General features: G+C 53.6%; 3 protein-coding genes across 4 annotated transcripts; 1 reads left to right on the top strand and 2 right to left on the bottom strand.

The window, feature by feature from the left end:
• Window positions 1-203: 203 nt before the first annotated feature.
• On the bottom strand, window positions 204-5,154 carry RAB24 (RAB24, member RAS oncogene family). Of its 2 annotated transcripts, XM_007085528.2 has the most exons (9): window positions 4,887-5,154; window positions 4,657-4,805; window positions 4,505-4,573; window positions 4,223-4,301; window positions 4,047-4,114; window positions 3,871-3,970; window positions 3,606-3,656; window positions 3,404-3,466; window positions 2,914-3,286 (listed from the first exon to the last, which is right to left on the bottom strand). In XM_007085528.2, exons 2-9 carry the CDS (start codon window positions 4,771-4,773, stop codon window positions 3,222-3,224), a joined length of 612 nt encoding a protein of 203 aa, XP_007085590.1. In that variant the 5' UTR covers window positions 4,774-4,805; window positions 4,887-5,154; the 3' UTR covers window positions 2,914-3,221. The 2 variants fall into 2 exon arrangements, with proteins under 2 accessions (XP_015394522.1, XP_007085590.1); XM_015539036.2 differs by lacking the exon at window positions 2,914-3,286 and adding an exon at window positions 204-286 and having other exon boundaries at window positions 4,657-5,154.
• Window positions 5,155-5,236: 82 nt separating this feature from the next.
• On the top strand, window positions 5,237-8,627 carry PRELID1 (PRELI domain containing 1). Its single transcript, XM_007085526.3, has 5 exons — window positions 5,237-5,515; window positions 6,081-6,306; window positions 7,543-7,656; window positions 7,770-7,848; window positions 8,079-8,627. Exons 1-5 carry the CDS (start codon window positions 5,424-5,426, stop codon window positions 8,225-8,227), a joined length of 660 nt encoding a protein of 219 aa, XP_007085588.1. The 5' UTR covers window positions 5,237-5,423; the 3' UTR covers window positions 8,228-8,627.
• Window positions 8,628-8,719: 92 nt separating this feature from the next.
• MXD3 (MAX dimerization protein 3) lies at window positions 8,720-13,260 on the bottom strand. The gene is made up of 6 exons (XM_007085525.3): window positions 13,012-13,260; window positions 12,653-12,758; window positions 11,972-12,001; window positions 11,730-11,844; window positions 9,465-9,648; window positions 8,720-9,390 (listed from the first exon to the last, which is right to left on the bottom strand). The coding sequence occupies exons 1-6, from the start codon at window positions 13,079-13,081 to the stop codon at window positions 9,275-9,277; spliced, it is 621 nt and encodes a 206-aa protein (XP_007085587.1). The 5' UTR covers window positions 13,082-13,260; the 3' UTR covers window positions 8,720-9,274.
• Window positions 13,261-16,532: the final 3,272 nt, after the last annotated feature.

Below are 16,532 nucleotides of genomic sequence, written 5' to 3'. Positions count from 1 at the left end.
GCATCCCAGGTTTTTAAATGTCTGCTTCCCCCTGAAGTTACTGAGTTTGAGGTGATTTAAATCACTGTGTTGATCCTCTAATGAAAAACTACCAAATCTGCATCTTTAGCATTGATGGAAATAATTGTTTTATCTTCACATTCTCTACCCCACACTACAGTCAGGGCACGAAGTGCATCAGCGATCCTTTTCCAGGCTCAGCAGCATCTACTTACTGGAGCTGGACTCCCAGGTCACATCATGAGAACAGAATGGCAGGAAGGAAGTCTGGTCCTGGCAGCTTCCCCTGTGGAGAGGAATCAGGAAAGCACTAAATGTGGATGGATTTTGCCCTCAGCTCCTATAAAGTGGGTTTTCTCCTAAGGCTTTTTGGGGGATATTGTCATCCTCTTGGGGTTTGTCAACCAGGAGGTCAGAGTGACCCAGTGTCCTAACCTGAGATCATGACAAGAAAGGAGCTGCCACAGCCCCTTTTCCTGCTGAATAATGCTTGGGCTGCTTCATGAGCTAGACATTCCAGATCACTTAGAGCTAGGTAGCTGCTGCATGAGACTTTCATTGGCTACAGCCAGTGAGCTCTCAGCCGAGCTTCCTAGGGCCAGTACAGCAGGGCCAGAGGTTGCTGTAGTACAATTGAAATAAGAATAGATAATTGCTTTGAACACACACAAAAAAATGTAATGATGGTGCTAATTTTCTGGTATAAATAAGCACTGCCAAGGGGTGAGGGACTGGTGACTTGAGAAACCCGGGTTCCTGTTTGGGAGGAAGAAATTTCATGTGGAATGGTTTCTTTGAGGCTCTATTAGAGAAGAAGGCAGAGCCTCAGTGAATCCTGCACCCAACCCTGGAGTGGTTCAGCGCAGTCCTAAATGGAAGAGATGCTGTATCCAGACGAGGGTGGTCATTGAGTTTCTCAGGGCTGGTGTCACCTTGTCACCTGGTGTAGTCTCCGTCCACACTGCCTAGGACAGGTTGGTAGAGAGCTCCTACTGTGGGGTTCTCCTTCGGTTACCTTCTGCCCCTCTCTACCTCTTCCACTCTCATGGGAGCACCTCTATTGCTTATGAAGACTAAGGGTAATATTTCTTAAGGAGGTGGAAAGAGTTTATTTTAATTAGAAATCCACCGCCTGAGAAGAAATGTTTCCTACCAGCATAAGCAAAATCATGTTAAACTCTTACATGGTCCCTTCTCTGGAGCTGCTTTCCCATGGCTTTCAAAACTTCAGGCTATTGAGGGGCTTCAGGTGTAACACGCTGGAAGTCCAGTAAAGCTTTGTGGACAGGAGATGAGCCCAGGGAGTAGGAGCAGAAGTGAATGGTCCTGGTGCTTTAAACTTCCAGGGGAGGGGCAGAGAACAGGCGGTCTCCAGGTCCAAGGTGGGTGCTGCCTGTGTGTGCATGTAGAGGAGTGTGTTGAAGATGGATGAGTGCAGCACACAGGAGCTCATGGAAGAGCAGCTAAGTCTTGGCAAAGAAACAAGCTGACAATAGAGATCTCTATATTTTTAAGAAAGGGTTGTGGGGGGGGGGGTGTCGGCTGAGGTCCATCACTGGTCTTTTGCCCCCTCCCCCCATAGATGGTCAGCTGTAAGTGAAACTCTTAGTGAAAAAGAGGGGAGCCCTGTAGGAGTCCCCATAAACATGTACTGTAATTCTTTGTATATAGAAAAATTACTGTAAAGTAAAGTTTAACTTTACTCTTATGGCCCTTGCCCTGTGTTTTGTTTGTTGTCCGTGGGGAGATGTAGCTTTAACAGGAGGGAGGATGTGTTTGGGTGAGAGCAGAACCAGCCCCTGAGATAGTTCCCAGGTCCGGAACTTGGTGGAGGTGAGCCTCTCCTCTAAGCATCTCCCAGGAGTTGTGTGGGTTTTCTCCCTGCAGCCACCATCTGCCAGAATGTTTTTCACTTCCTTTGGGAATGGCTGGTGTCTGTTTTAGCCCCTATACAGGAAGCTTCCATTACCCATAAAGGAAGGGTATTTTGAGGAATTGGTTTTAAAAAGGGAAGTGGAACCATAGTACTTTCTGAGTGTGAGTCTGGCCATTCTGGCCAGGTTTTTAGTTCTTCAGAGATAGGTGCTAGGCACTGTAGAAGACCTGGCCCAGGCCTCCCATACTAGAAAGAACTGCCATATGCTTTTTAGTTGAAGAGGAAGCATCAGCCCTGTGTACAGTAATGCCTGATACTTCTAAGGCCCAAAAATATACTTTGAGGGAATCTTCGGAGTCTGTCTCTCCTTCTGACCTAGTCCTGAACTTCCTACTCCTTCAGCACAAAGCCCTGGGGCGGGGGGTAGCGTGAGAAGACAAGCATTCAGTCCTAGAGTTACTTTTTGCTCTGGATCTTCAGCATCCTGAACTGGGTGATGGTCACCTCATTTTACAGATGAGAAACTCAGGCCGAGTTCAGGTCCTTTTTCTGTTGATAGCTGAACTGGATCCCAGTCTGGATCTAAAAGACCTTTCTGTCTTGCAGAATGTAGGATTCTTCTTCCATTAAACCACATTGTAAGATACTGCTGAGAAGCTTAGGATCTGAGCCACAGACATGACTCATGGACCTAGACATGACAGTAGTGGTAGAACCAGCCAGTCTGAGGTAGGAGTACTTGACCCTTTGATCTCTGGACACCATTTAAACCTTGCTCTTCTCGACACCAAGATGGAATCGTGAGCTTTGCTTTGCGTTGCCCCAACCACAACCTCTCACCTATCTTTGTCTCCCCTAAAGAACAGGAAAAAGCCCTTTTGTTTCTCTATTATCTCAGCTGCATCCCTGGGGTGAAGTTACTTGGTTTCCAAAAGAGTAAGAGCTGGTAGGAGCCTTAATATAGGAAGTTAGGACAGCCAGGTGGTCCCAGAAAGAACTAGGTGTCTTGGCACAGCAGGGAGAGGGGCTGAGTGTGATTCACAGTGCATTGATTTTATTTACAAATCAGAAGCCACTTAAATAATCTGAAGACACAAGTGCTGTCCAGGGCAGGAGCCTGGGTCCAAATAAGCCTTTACCCTCCTCGTGCCCATCAGTCAGACCAATGCTGCCTCCATTCCATGGGCCAGCACAGGCAGGTGCCACCCCTGCTGCCATGGGGACTGGGGGTAGCTCAGAGAGTTGACCACTCAACCCCAGATGAGAGCTAGGTCTAGCTCTTCTGGGGCAATCCCTTTAATATCCCCTTCAGCCCCCCAGGCCAGGTGAGCTGAGCGGTGGTGACTCAGTGATGACAACAGCTGTAGAAGTAGGGGTTTGCCTTCTGGCCCAGGTCCACGCCCTTGTCCTCTGTCAAAGAGAGGTGGCAACTTAGCACCATTCTGTTTGGGGATCAGGTAACTTGTGAAGGGGGCAAGATGCAGCGGGCCTAGAGGAAGTCTCCAGAGAGGCTGGGGAAGCACACACCTGTCATCACCTGGAAGGCAGCCACACTGACGTAATCCTCTGCCACTTTCTGGAAGAGCTCGTCTGGCAGGAAAAAGGACAAGTCAGTGAGGGCTCAAAGCCAGTAACCCTGGAATCACCCAATAACCCAGCCCTCTAGGCTCTTCTCTGCCGCCTCTGGTGCCCCTGCCTGTTCTGCTGTGAGGCCCAGGACAGCACTCACCCACACTCTGGCCTGTCTTGCTGGATGTTTCAAAGAGCTGAGCTTTGATATCTGTAAGGAGAAATGACTAAAGCCTCCTACCTGAGAATCAGGTGGACAAAAAGGGGAAGGCTAGCAATTCAGGGAATCTTAATGGACCCCACACATTCAGGGAGGCCAGAAGACTTTCCCAAGGGATCTTGCCATGGCAGCTAAGGCAGTCCCTATTTTATGATCCACCCAAGCAGCCACTTCCCCCACCCCCAGAGAGCTGAGGAATAGCTACTGTCTGCATAGTCCTGGACGTCGTGGAAGTCCACACGTCGACGCCGCCTGTCCTCCTCCAGCAGATCACTCTTGGTGCCGCACAGGTAGATCTGACAGCCCTGGAGCAGAAGGCAAGGTCAGGGTCACTCCCATGGACCACCAGCCTCTGGTCCTCTGGTGAGGTCTGGCACTTACCTCCTCTAGGTTGCGCAGTTCCTTCACCCAGAACTTTGCCCGCTCAAAGCTGCTGCTGTCCGTCAGGTCTTGATGTGGGACGCACAGGAAACACACCAAGGGTCAGGGGCTGTTCTCTAAGGCCGGCCTGACACCCAACCCTTCTTGTTTGAGGAACAGGCCAGAGCCTCTCTTACCGTAGCAGACGATGGCAGCCTTGGCACCCCGGTAGTAGATTCGGCTCATTGCCTCGTAGCGCTCAGAGCCTGCTGTGTCCTGAAGGGCAGGGAGCGGCTTAGCCCTGGCCTGAGTTACTGAGCTACTCCCCAAGACTGCAAACTACTATCACGTCCTTCAGACCCCTATTTTTAAACTGGGGTTTAGAGAACGGCCTCTAAGAGACAAGTCAGTAATAGGAGAACCTAAGTAAGCCTCCTCAGGATTGGGTGATCTCAGGACTACTTGCCCAGGGGACTTACCCAAATACCTAAAGTCACCGTCCGGTCTCCAACGGACATCACCTTGGCCACGAAGGCGGCCCCGATGGTCTGCAATCAGGGGGAAGCGATCAGGGCCGCGGGTGCCGGTCAGCTCCCTCCCACTCGTGCCCGGCCCCGCGGAGCGCACTCACGTTCTGATAGGGCCCCACCAGGAAGCGGTCGTGCACGTATCGTTCCACCAGGCTCGTCTTGCCCACGTACTCCTTGCCCAGCATCACCACCTTGACGTCCACGCGCTGCCCGCTCATGCTCCCGGGGCCGCCTCACCCGCGTCAGGGTCCTGAGCGGGGGCGGAGGCAAACCCGGATCTCCGCTCAGGCAGGCAGCGCCCAAACCTCGGTCCCCGACCCCAGGCACCAACCTACGACTGGAGACACTGCGTCGGCTCGGCCTCCGGCAGTGCCCCCGTCTGCCCCGTTCTCTGGCCCCAGGCGCGGATCCTCCTTCGAAGTCCCCCCAGGACTCGGGGCGGCCTGAGAGCGCGCGCGGCAGCGCCCTTAACGGCGCCGCACGCCGCACGCCACCGCCCAGCTCGTTTGCTGGGCTTAGGCGTCGTTCCCGCACGGATTCCCCACGGAACCTGGGGCCCTTTCAACCTGGGTCAGACCCGCAGCTCCGCGACTCCCGCGGGGGAGGGGGAGGGGTGAGGAGGGAGGGGCGGGGCCGCGGGATCACGTGTGCGGGCGCCGGAAGTGGTGGGTACTGCGCGGATGCGCCGGAAGTTGCGCGCGGCCGGACAACTCCTCATGGCGGCGGCGGCTTCTTGGGCGCGGTGCGGTGGTGACTGAGCTGCGAGCCTGGAGGGCGTGCGCCGAGCCGCGGCCCGGCCTCCGCGTGCCCACCCCGGGCTTTGCACCCCTGATGCTGCTTGGACGCTGAGCCCGCCCCGGCCGGGACGATGGTGAAGTATTTCCTGGGCCAGAGCGTGCTCCGGAGTTCCTGGGACCAAGTGTTCGCTGCCTTCTGGCAGCGGTACCCGAATCCCTATAGGTACGTGGCCCTGGAAAGAGCAGTCCTCCCCTCTCGCTGTTTGGAGATCGAAGTGTGGGGCCGGGAAGGACTCGACATCGAGTCGGAGGTAGGGGATCGGCGGAACCGTGGCCATCTGTAGGTTAAGAAAACCCTATCCGGGAAGCGGCCAGGCCTGCAAGGTAGTGGAAAGAGGCTGGGCCTGGGCGGTGGTTTACTTGAGGCTGTAGTCCAAGGTTCTCTCATTTCGGGGTGGTGAGACAGGAAGAGGCGGGGGAACTTGAGTTGGGAGGGATCTTGAGCTAGGAAATCCGGGCGTTGGCCAACTCCAGTGCCTGTGGCATTCTCCACGGGTGTAATAAATCATGAGGTCCAGCTGGACCGGTCAGCGAGGGGGGCGGGAGTTGGAATTTGCCTGCGGATAGGCTCAACGAACTCTAGATCAGGTCCGAGGCACGCCACTTATCACTGCAGGTGATCCTGCCAAGTTTGGGGAAGGCATGGCCATTCTGGGCCAGGAGGCTCCAAATGGGAAACCCAACAGGCGGCATGCTCCCTAGAGTCACCTTTACTCTGATACTTGCAGCAAACATGTCTTGACGGAAGACATAGTGCACCGGGAGGTGACCCCTGACCAGAAGCTCCTGTCCCGGCGTCTCCTGACCAAGACTAACAGGATGCCCCGCTGGGCCGAGCGACTGTTTCCTGCCAATGTTGCTCACTCGGTGTACATCCTGGAGGATTCTATTGTGGACCCGCAGAACCAGACCATGACCACCTTCACCTGGAACATCAACCATGCCCGGCTGATGGTGAGACCACCCTCCCCTTGTTCCCCCAGAAGTAGAAAACTCCAGGTACCTGTGGCTAGGGAGCCATGAAGGAACTTCTATGGTCTGGGGCAGATCTGTTACTAGGGAGTGATAGCTCTAGAGTGTAACTCAGATGATCTTTTCAGCTGGTTAGTATCTCTGGACCAGTCTTTTAACTCATTGATACTGAGGGTACCTGTTCTACAGAGTTGTTCCAAGTACTAAATACAGAGTACCCTCACTGTGCCTGGCACATGTATAGTTTGGGCTCACAGGAGTGATGCTGAGGAAGGGAGGTGGTAATTTTCAAACATGAGTCCATCAAGCCATAAGGAATTCCTTTGTGCCTCAGAGGGGAGAGGTTCTGGGCCTCTTGCCCCATAATTAGAGGAGTTCTGTCTTATGATGTTTATTAAGACATTTATCTGTCTTATGTAATGGATTTTTGTCTGAGATTTTGGTGGAAGAGGTTCATACACGTTTTGATTTTTTGCACATAAAAAAGCTTGAAAACTTTAAAGAAAGCTAGTGCAGTATTTTCTCGCTTGTGAATATTCTAAAAGCTTTCAGAGAACTCTTCATTCTCTTTCTCAGCTAATCTTCACAGTGACCGTGGAAAGGTGGGTATTACTCTCTATTATGCAAAGAGGGAAGTGAGGTTCAGAGAGGGGAAGTGTCCTGCAAGGTCACAGAGTGAGCAGGCACCTTGATATTCTCCCCCAGAGTTTTCTGAAGGCTTCACAGCAGACTATCCTGAGGGCATAACCTGTTTTTATAAATTACAAAGATAGTGATCCAGCTGTCAAGACATGTGTTTTAAATGTTTCTTTTGGAAATACTGGTCCACTTCTCTGATAATGAGCTGTGACGATTGCCAGATTTCCATTTTGGAAATGGGAGCTCAAGAGCTGTAGTGGTGGAAGGCAGGCTAAAAGCACTGCATGGAAACCTAGCAAACAAAATCCAGGACCAGGATAGAGCTGGAAGGCACCCTACTGATCTCGAGTCTGTATGCCTTTTAGTTTGAAGAGTTAGAGGAGAGGTGTTAGCAAAATGGCCTTTTTTTATGTTCTTGCTCTTCCTAAAATGCAGATTTGGCATACAGTAAGTGAAAGAAGTACGTTTTCATTTTATTGCCTTACCTTGTGAAAGAGAGGCAGGGGATCACATTGATGTGCAAGTTTGGTAAAGTGAAAGACACCCCTACAGTTGTGGTTGGCCTGATTCCCCGCACAGGTGGTGGAGGAACGATGTGTTTACTGTGTGAACTCTGATAACAGCGGCTGGACCGAAATCCGCCGGGAAGCCTGGGTCTCCTCTAGTTTATTTGGTGTCTCCAGAGCTGTCCAGGTGAGCAGCTTTGTGGGGGTGCTGGGTCTTTGGGGGCCCAGGCATTTGGCACAAAGGCTTGGCTAGGGATCAGTGGGAAGCTCCAAAGCTTTACCCCTTTCTTCTTTTGCCAGGAATTTGGCCTTGCCCGGTTCAAAAGCAATGTGACCAAGACTATGAAGGGCTTTGAATACATCTTGGCCAAGCTGCAAGGTGAGGGCTCTGGGCACAAAGAGAAGCTGGAGTCAAGTCCTAGCTGCCCTGATTTGCGTGGAGTCTGTGGCTATCACCACCCCACTCTAAGCCTGGGACTCCTGATCTCTCCCCTGGGGCAAATACCACCTTTCCAATGGGGCCTGGCCCAAAGAGGGTGAGTGTCATGGAGGGGTGATGAAATAGGTCTCTTGGCATCCTCTGAAGCCAGCCCCTGCCCTTTGCTGCAGGTGAGGCCCCTTCCAAAACCCTTGTTGAGACAGCCAAGGAGGCCAAGGAGAAGGCAAAGGAGACGGCACTGGCAGCTACAGAGAAGGCCAAGGACCTTGCCAGCAAGGCGGCCACCAAGCAGCAGCAGCAGCAGCAGCAGTTTGTGTAGCTAGCCCAGGCCCTGGTGCGGTAGGACACCTGACCACCCGGCTCAAATCCCTCTACCCTTTCCCCCTTGTACTTTATTATTAAAAGTCAACTTCCAGCCCTTTCTACTGTCTGGGTGGTGGGTTGGGGGTGGGTGTCCCGTTTGCCATTTACAGTGCACCAGGCATGTTACCATGTCTGAGCTGGGCCTGCTTACTCCCGCATCGGGCAGCTGAGGACAGGCACAGAGAGGCGCGGTGAAGTGCCCAGGGTCACAGGCATTGTGCAGATGCAGTGGTAATAAATGCTAGACTGTAAGCTCCATGAGGGCAGGGACCTTTATTGCACTCTCTGATGTGTCCCAAGTACCTGGAACAATGCCTAGCACATAACAGGCACTCAATAAATACTTGTTGAATTCAGTCAGCCCTAGCTCTGGAGTCAGAAAGCTTTAGTTTGAATCTTGACTCTGTGCTCTCCTGGCTTTGGACCTCAGGCAAGTCATCTCACTCAGCCTCGTCCCGCCCATGAACTGGGGACAGACAGCCCCAACTGTGAAAATTAAAGGGACACGGCTGGTATGGTCAACAGTGTCAGTAATGGCTACTGATCTCATTTCCTCTTTTCCAGTTTGTCTGCGGCTGGGAGTTCCCCATTTTCATCGGGCAAGACCATGTACAGGAAGTTAGTAAAGAGGCTTTTAATGAAAATACTGTACAGTATCTGGGACAAAGGCCAGAGAGCCTTGTCTAGGAAGGAATGTGAGGGCCCAAGAGGCTTCCTGCCCCCTTGGGGACAGCAGAGCCAAGTGCTACAAAAAAAAGGCCTGGAAGAGTGGCCCAGGCCTAAGCTGCCTGCCCCATGGGGCTCAGGGGAAACCCAGGCACCCCTCCCCCAGGAGGGACAGCCGGCGGCAAGGTTGGGGGCAGGCACCTATTCCCACACAAGGGTCCTTTTGGTCCATTGCAACAGGAGGTGACTCCGAGCAGCCCTGAGGCTTTGGGGAGGACTCCTGCCGGCAGAGCGGAGAGTAGTCTGAGGGTAGAGGCCCACTTTGGGGCGGTGAAGGTCATAGCCAGGTGGTTCTGCTGTGTGAGTAGCTGTGCTCCTGGCCTGCGCCGAAGCCCCGCAGCAGCTCAGCCTCGCCCCCGAACACCAGGCTCTCCACGTCCACCTCTGCCTCCTCTACACAGGGAAGGGTCCAGTCAGCAGACCCGGCCCACTCAGTCTACACAACCCCTCAGCTTCGGAGCACTCACCTTGGTCTGAGTCCGAACGCTCCGACGAGAGGCCTGAAGAGTCCAGGCTGTCTGCCCGCGGCCGCTCCCTCTCACCTGGCCCTGCCAGCCCCTGGAGCTGCTCCAGCTGCTGCTGCAGGCTCTGCTGCTTACTGCGCAGCTTCTCCTTGAGCCGCCGCGCCTGCTGCTCCTGCTCCTCAAGCTTCTGCAGGTCCCAAGGGAGCAAGGGGCTGTGGGGTCAGCTGCCTGGGGGCCCGGGGTTCATCCCACCACACCTCAACAGTGACTGTCTGCTCCCGACCAGGGGCGTCTAAATTTGGGCCCCAGAGAGCTCCCGCATCTTCTGGGAAGCCAGCCCTCCTGCCCTCTGGGCCCATGTAAATGGCCTGTGAATGCTCTTGTGTTGAGGAGTTGGGGAGGGCGGGCACCACGATCTCAGGCCTTCAGAGCCTGGTCCAGCGATGTGAAAGGAGTCTTGTAGTGGCGAGCAGCAGGTTTTGGGGAGGACTGCCACACACCTGCAAGTGGGCACCACGACTCAAGGTGGCCACCTCCAGGTAATAGCCAGTTACAGCCACATGCAAATGGACTTGGTGCTGCCAGACATCCTGATTTAAGAGAAGCTGGAAAGTCCGACTTTTTCATGTCAAATGTCCTTTTAAGTGCTGCCAACTAATATAAATTTTTAGAAAACTATAGACCAAACCGAGGCTACCAGTTTGTGACTCCTAGTCAAGACTCTCCCAGGAACCCTGCGCCTTCAGCATTAATCCTCCTCAAGCTCTGCCAGCCTGGGTTCCAGGGACTTGGAGGGCCAAGGGTCCTCCCACCAGAGCCTTTGGTGGGCAGAAGTCTGCATTAGTCAACAAGAAGGGGAGTACTGGATGAGGGGACATTTGTACTGGGTGCAGAAGGATAAGTAAGAGCTGCCTAGGCAAAATGGGGCAGGAAGAAGCATCATAGCAGAGGGAAACTGAGAAGAGCATGGAGACTTAAGCTTTTCTGGTGGGGCACAGGGATATGGGAGACCAAAAGCTGACCAGTAGCAAGGCCTGAGTTGTGAAGGGCCTGCAGTTTTGCAGGAACTGGGACTGTCCTGTCAAGAGCCACGGAAGGTTTCCAGCAGATCTAAGGAGATCTATGTGCTACAAAGAACATTCTAGGGCAAGATGGAAGACGATGGAAGATGGCCTGGAGAAGGCAAAACCGGGCCAGGACAGGGGATATAGGACTTCAAGGAAGGAGCAATCCCTAGCTCCTGCCCATGGGCCAGCCAGCCAGCACCCAAGGGGCACACATTATCTCTCCAAGAACCACACCAGGCAAGCTCCATGTGAGAAATGGGCCTGCTACCTGACCAGGGTGTCCTTCAACAGAGTCCAGGGATGCAGGCACTATGGGGTGGTGCTGACGTTCCCTACACCGTGATTTACTTGCTGCATAAGCACATGGATCTCTCTACCACAACCCCTGGTGCCTACAACAGGTCCTGGTAGAACAGGTGCTCAATAAACACTTGAAGGAAACTGCAAATCAGGGAACTTGGGCCTGGGTTAGGATTCTGCCTCTCATTAGCTGTGCTGCTTGGTCCTTAGCCTCCTGTGCCCCCATTTTCTTCCTAGGCCAAAAGGGCCAAAAGGACAAGAAAAGGCCTCTTGTTTCCAAGGCCACTTTTAGTCCATTCCCTAAGCTCCCATTGGGGGTGGGAGTAGGGGTGCTGCCTGGGGCATACCCCACTCCTGTCCACCAGGGGGTGCTGAGCTTAGCCCAGGCAGCGGAAGGGCCCTGGGAGGATAGGTGACTGACTTCCTCTGACCTTCCCCTCTCCTGGCCTCTGGAACTACTCTCCAAAATGGTATTAGAGTAGAGGGCTCAGAACCGGAGGCCTTGAAGGATGGGAGAGTGGGAGAGTGAAAACCAGCCCTCTGCAGTTCTAGGGACCCTGACACATGACACATCAAAATATTGTCAACAGACATGTCTCTCCTTACAGAGGAGGGTAAAGTCCAGAGAGGCTAAGTGACTTGCCAGTTAGGATTGAAGTGATATAATAGCTGTAATAGCTGTGAACATTTACTGAGCAAACTCAAGCCTCATAACAATCCTTACTTTCTGCTTTTCTTCCTACTTCACACATATGGAAGCTAAAAGCATAGAGAACTGTCCCATGTCACACTGTTGACCTATGACCTCAGGCCTCTCTCCCCAGTTCCACTCAGCCCCTCCCTACTATACCTCTCAGGAGTTCTGGCAGGTTGGCCCCAGGGTGCAGGGGTAGCTCCATACCTGGATATGCATCCTGGCCCAGCGCAGAAGGCTCAGTGTGGTGTACCGGGCACAGTCAGCCCCGAGGGGCATCTGCTGTTTTAGCTCTTCCAGGCACCTCTTCAACTGGGCCCTCCTGCAGGGGAAGGGGTCTGGAGGGCAGTGCCAGCCCAGCCTTGCTGGCCACAGGGGCAGTAGGGGAGGGGAGGCCAGAGGGAGGTGGTTCCTGGGGCCTGGTGATGTCAGGCAAAGCTAGGACTCACCTGCGCTTCTCCAGCTCGTTGTGCACAGACCTGTCAATGCCAGGGAGGATGGGGTGAGGGGGTGTCAGCTACTACCACACCCTCAAGCCCCAGGGGCTTAAAATCCACTATAGTTGTCTGCTCCAAACTAGCCCAATGTGGGGATTTTGTGCCGGCCTTGGGCACTGGAATCCCCAGGAGAGAAAGAGACAAATGGGGCCAAAAGCTGGGAGGCCTGCCCAGGTGGTTGTGGGGTCCGAAAGAGGCCACCTACCAGCAGTCAGGAAGGGCTTCCTGGGCAGAGATGACAGTTGAGCTGGGCCAGAAACAAGCTATCCAAAGTGGGTAGTGGAAGGAGAGGCATTAAAATTGGAGGGAATAGCATGTGCAAAGGGCTGACACGAGAGAAGAGGAGGAAGCCTGTGGGAGAAATCGAGTGGAGTGAGATGTGGAGTGTGCTAGTGTGAGTGGAAGAAGGACCCTGAAGTATCCTATTTATAGCTCCTGACACAACAGGGGTGCTCAAGAAATAGTCCCTGAACGAATAGAGGGGAGTGAGGAGATGGCAGGAGAGGTCTGAACTGCCTCCAGGGTAAGGATCTGGCCCAGAGATGCAAGCAACAAGGAGGAAGTGGGCAAAGGTGAGGCCCGATGAAGGGACCCATCCCCCCTCCTCTCCCCACCGTCCCCAGCACTCCTCACCGCCCACTGTCCAGCGTGCCAGAAGCTTGGGGGGATCGCTTCCTCCTCTTGTTGACTGGGCCCGGACTGCGGTGCGGGCACAGGGACGCGTAGCCATGCTCAGCTTCTGCCAGAGACAGCCCCCGCCCGCTTCAGGCTGGGGCTGGTCCCTGAAGGCGCCCCTGGCAAGGCACGGTCAGGGAAGGGTTTTTGGCGCCAGGGCCATTTTCCCAACCCCACCACCCCGCCAAACTGAGAAAGGGTGCCTCAGGGTTACTGCCTAAGGCCATGCATGCGTCCTTCCAGTTGGGAGCCAAGTCTAGTCTAGGCCTGTGTCAGCGAGGTTGCTGCCTGGAGTCTGACCAATATTTCTTCCTCACCTCTCTCGCGGCGCTCTAGGAACTCGGCCGCCTGCAGCAGGACCTGGATATTGCTGGCCACAGGTTTCATGTCGGAGACAGCTGGTGGCGAGCGGGCCTAAAGTGCTGGCCCTAAGAGCGGCTGCACCACTTTTGTTACAATGTAACTGACACGGTGCAACAAACACAGGGGCCCCGGCACCGCCTCCGAGACACCCCGCCCCCGGACGGCCCAGTTCTTGGCCCCGCCCCTCTGGAAAGGGACCAGGGAACCGCAGCCCACCTCCACGAGCCAGCCCGGCCCCTCAGACTCCCAGGGCTGCCACGGGCGCTTCCTCCAGGCCCAGTTTTTGAGTGAGTCCCCAGGCTGAATGGGGCCGCATCTTGCCCATTTCGTTCAGCGACCCCACGCCGACTACTTGGAGTATCAGGGCCTCAGTTTCCAGCCCGGAGTTGATAGCGAAGACTCTGCCCCTAATAGTAATCCGGGCACCCGTGGTCTCTGGGAGGCCCCAGCTCGACTGCTGCACGTGGGCGCCACGGAGGCGGGGCCAGCGGGCACCTTTGCCCATTTGCCCATTGCCTACTGCGGCTTGCTGTCGTCACCTTCAGGGCGGGGCCGGGGAGCTTGTGAGGCACTATTGGCTGCGTTCGGCCCCACCCTCCCCCTCCGCTGCCCTACAAGTTCGGGCGGGAAAAGGAGCAGGTTTCAAATTTGAAAACCCGGGCGATTGGGCGGGGTTGGGCGGGAACGGAACTGCAGTGCGCAGGCGCCAGGGGAGGGGGCACGGATCCAGCTCCCAAGGCTCGAGGGTCTGTGCCCTAGCCTGCCTGCCATCTGCCCCTGTAGACCCCTGCTAGGCCTCAGCTTCCTATTGTGGTGAAGGGGAATGGTCTCCTGGCTCCTCCTCCCCCTCATCTGCAGGGAAACTATTGTTGCTAGGAAAATGTCAGCAGGGGGTACCAACTTCACAAACCAGGCCATACTCTGGAAGCAGGCGACCTAGTTTGTAGGGGAGCCCTGGGTTCTGGAGCCGACAAGGTTGGGTTCCTCTCCTGTCCCTGCTGCTTCTCAGCCGTGTGACTGGGAAGTGATCTCGCTCCTGTAAGTTCAGGAAGCCCTGTGACGACAGCGCTGTCGCAGGACAAGAGCCCTTGCCCATCTGTGCCCAGTACGCTGCAGCTGACTTCTGAGGCCAGGGCAACCAGACGCAGGTTTCTTCCTCCCACAGAGCCCCTGGCTGCCTGAGTTCAGGGCCACTTCTTTAACATGACGTTTTAGCTTTCTAAAGGAGTATATGCAGTGACTTCTAAGGGCAGCACCAGTAGGTGTGCCAAACCTGTGGGAACAGTGACAGTCCTAACCGTGGAGACAGGAAGATGAAAGCAGCTGTTACAGGGTGGAGAATCAAGCCAGGCTGGGGCTGAGTGTGAAATGGAGAGGGAAGAGGAGAGGGAGGATTCTTTTATTAAGAGACAGTCCTGGGGGGCGCCTGGGTGGTTCAGTTGGTTAAGCCTCGGACTTCAGCTCAGGTCATGATCTCGCGGATCCTGAGTTGATCATGAGTTTGAGCAGCGCGTTGGGCTCTGTGCTGACAGCTCGGGGCCTGGAGCTCGTTTCAGATTCTGTCTCTCTCTCTCTACCCCTCCCCTGCTTGCACTCTGTATCTCTCTCAAAAATAAACAAACATTAAAAAAAAAAAAAAAAGAGTCCTGGGAAACCCATGATACAAAGCAGTTAGTCCTTGAGGGGAAAAACCTTCGGGTTTCTCTAGGAGTCACTTCTAGAGGAACCACTAACATGCTAGGGCCAAACTACTGTTGGAACTGCCCACCCATTCACCCATCCATTCACTCACAAGGTATTACCAGAGCAGTTACTGGACCCCAGACTCTGTGCTGGTTACTGGAGAATACAAAATGGGCAAAACCAGACAGAGTTCCTGCCTTTGCAGAGCTCACAGGCAAGAGGGATAGGAATCGACATAGTAATCACACAAAAGAGTTACAACTTGGACAGGTCCTCATAGGAAAAGACACAGTGTAAAGGCAAGTTCTTAGAAGCATGTGTGTGTCCTAATCCAGGTGGTCAGAGGTTTTTCTGGGCAAGTGGTGACTAGGTGTAATCTCTGTATAGGAGGTATGTAGAATTCCACACAGAGGAGCAACAGGTGCAAAGGCCTGACGCTGAAAAGACTGCATGCAGACCAAAAGAAGGCCGATGTGGCTAGCATACAGAAAATGAGCATGGTGCAGGCTGACTCGAGGCTGGCAAGGCCCACAGTAGGCTGACTGGTTCTCTAAACCCTCACCCACAGTCAATTATGTCTGAAGAAAGGATGCCACACAAGGCTTGTGAATGAATTTCCAATTTTATTTCACTAACATCAGTACCCATACAGTGCAGGCACAAACCTACTGCCCAGACCTCTAGGACCCAGGAGGTCCAGCTTGGAGTGGAGGGAAAGATGGCAGGGAGGGATTCTGAAGAAGGAGAGTTCCCAGAAGAAGGTAGCAAGGCACACTTGAAAAACTAGAGACACTCCAACTAGAAGTTGTGGGAAGTGACAGAGCAGCTGCAAGGGCACTACAGTGATCACACTGAAGATGAAACTTCATCCTGAAAGTCACGGGTGGGATTCAAGCTAGAAACAGCACGGAGACTAAGGTCAGGGCCACCAGCCGGGGGGGGGGGGGGGGGGGGGGGGGGGGGGGGGGGCCAGGAAGCAACACTACCTCTCAGGAAACAGGGCAGGTGGGGAGGATGGGGAGGGATGTGTCATTTCCCTCTATCTGCTTTTAAGTTTTCTCTTGATCATGGTTTTCAGCTGTTGGCTATGGTACACCTGGGTGTGACTTCTTTGTATCTGTCTTAAGAATGTTGTGAGTTTCTGGAAAGTTTTTCAGTCTTTATTTCTTCAAATATTTTTTCCTGCCCTATTTTCTTTCTCTTGATCCCAATTTCATGTATGCTTCCCAGCCTCATAATATATCAATGCTAAGTGATGTTGTTAGTGTGGTCTGGGTTTTTTGGTTTTTTTTTAACGTTTATTTATTTTTGAGACAGAGAGAGATCGAGCATGAACGGGGGAGGGACGGAGAGAGAGGGAGACACAGAATCGGAAGCAGGCTCCAGGCTCCGAGCCATCAGCCCAGAGCCTGACACGGGGCTCAAACTCACGGACCGTGAGATCGTGACCTGAGTTGAAGTCAGACGCTTACCCAACTGAGCCACCCAGGCACCCCTGGGTTTTTTTTTTTTTTTTTAACATTTTTTAATGTTGGCACAAAAACACTCAGATCAATGGAACAGAACAGAGAACCCAGAAATGGACCCACAAACATATGGCCAACTAATCTTTGACAAAGCAAGAAATAATATCCAATGGAAGAAAGACAGTCTCTTCAGCAAGTGGTGCTGGGAAAACTGGAACACGACATGCAGAAAAATGAACCTGGACCACTTGCTTACACTATACACAAAAATAAACTCAAAATGGATGAGAGACCTAAATGTGAGACAGGAAGCCATCAAAATCCTC

Source organism: Panthera tigris, chromosome A1, assembly GCF_018350195.1.
Source record: "Panthera tigris isolate Pti1 chromosome A1, P.tigris_Pti1_mat1.1, whole genome shotgun sequence".
Lineage (NCBI taxonomy): Eukaryota > Metazoa > Chordata > Mammalia > Carnivora > Felidae > Panthera > Panthera tigris.
This window is presented reverse-complemented; position numbering and strand designations above follow the sequence as displayed.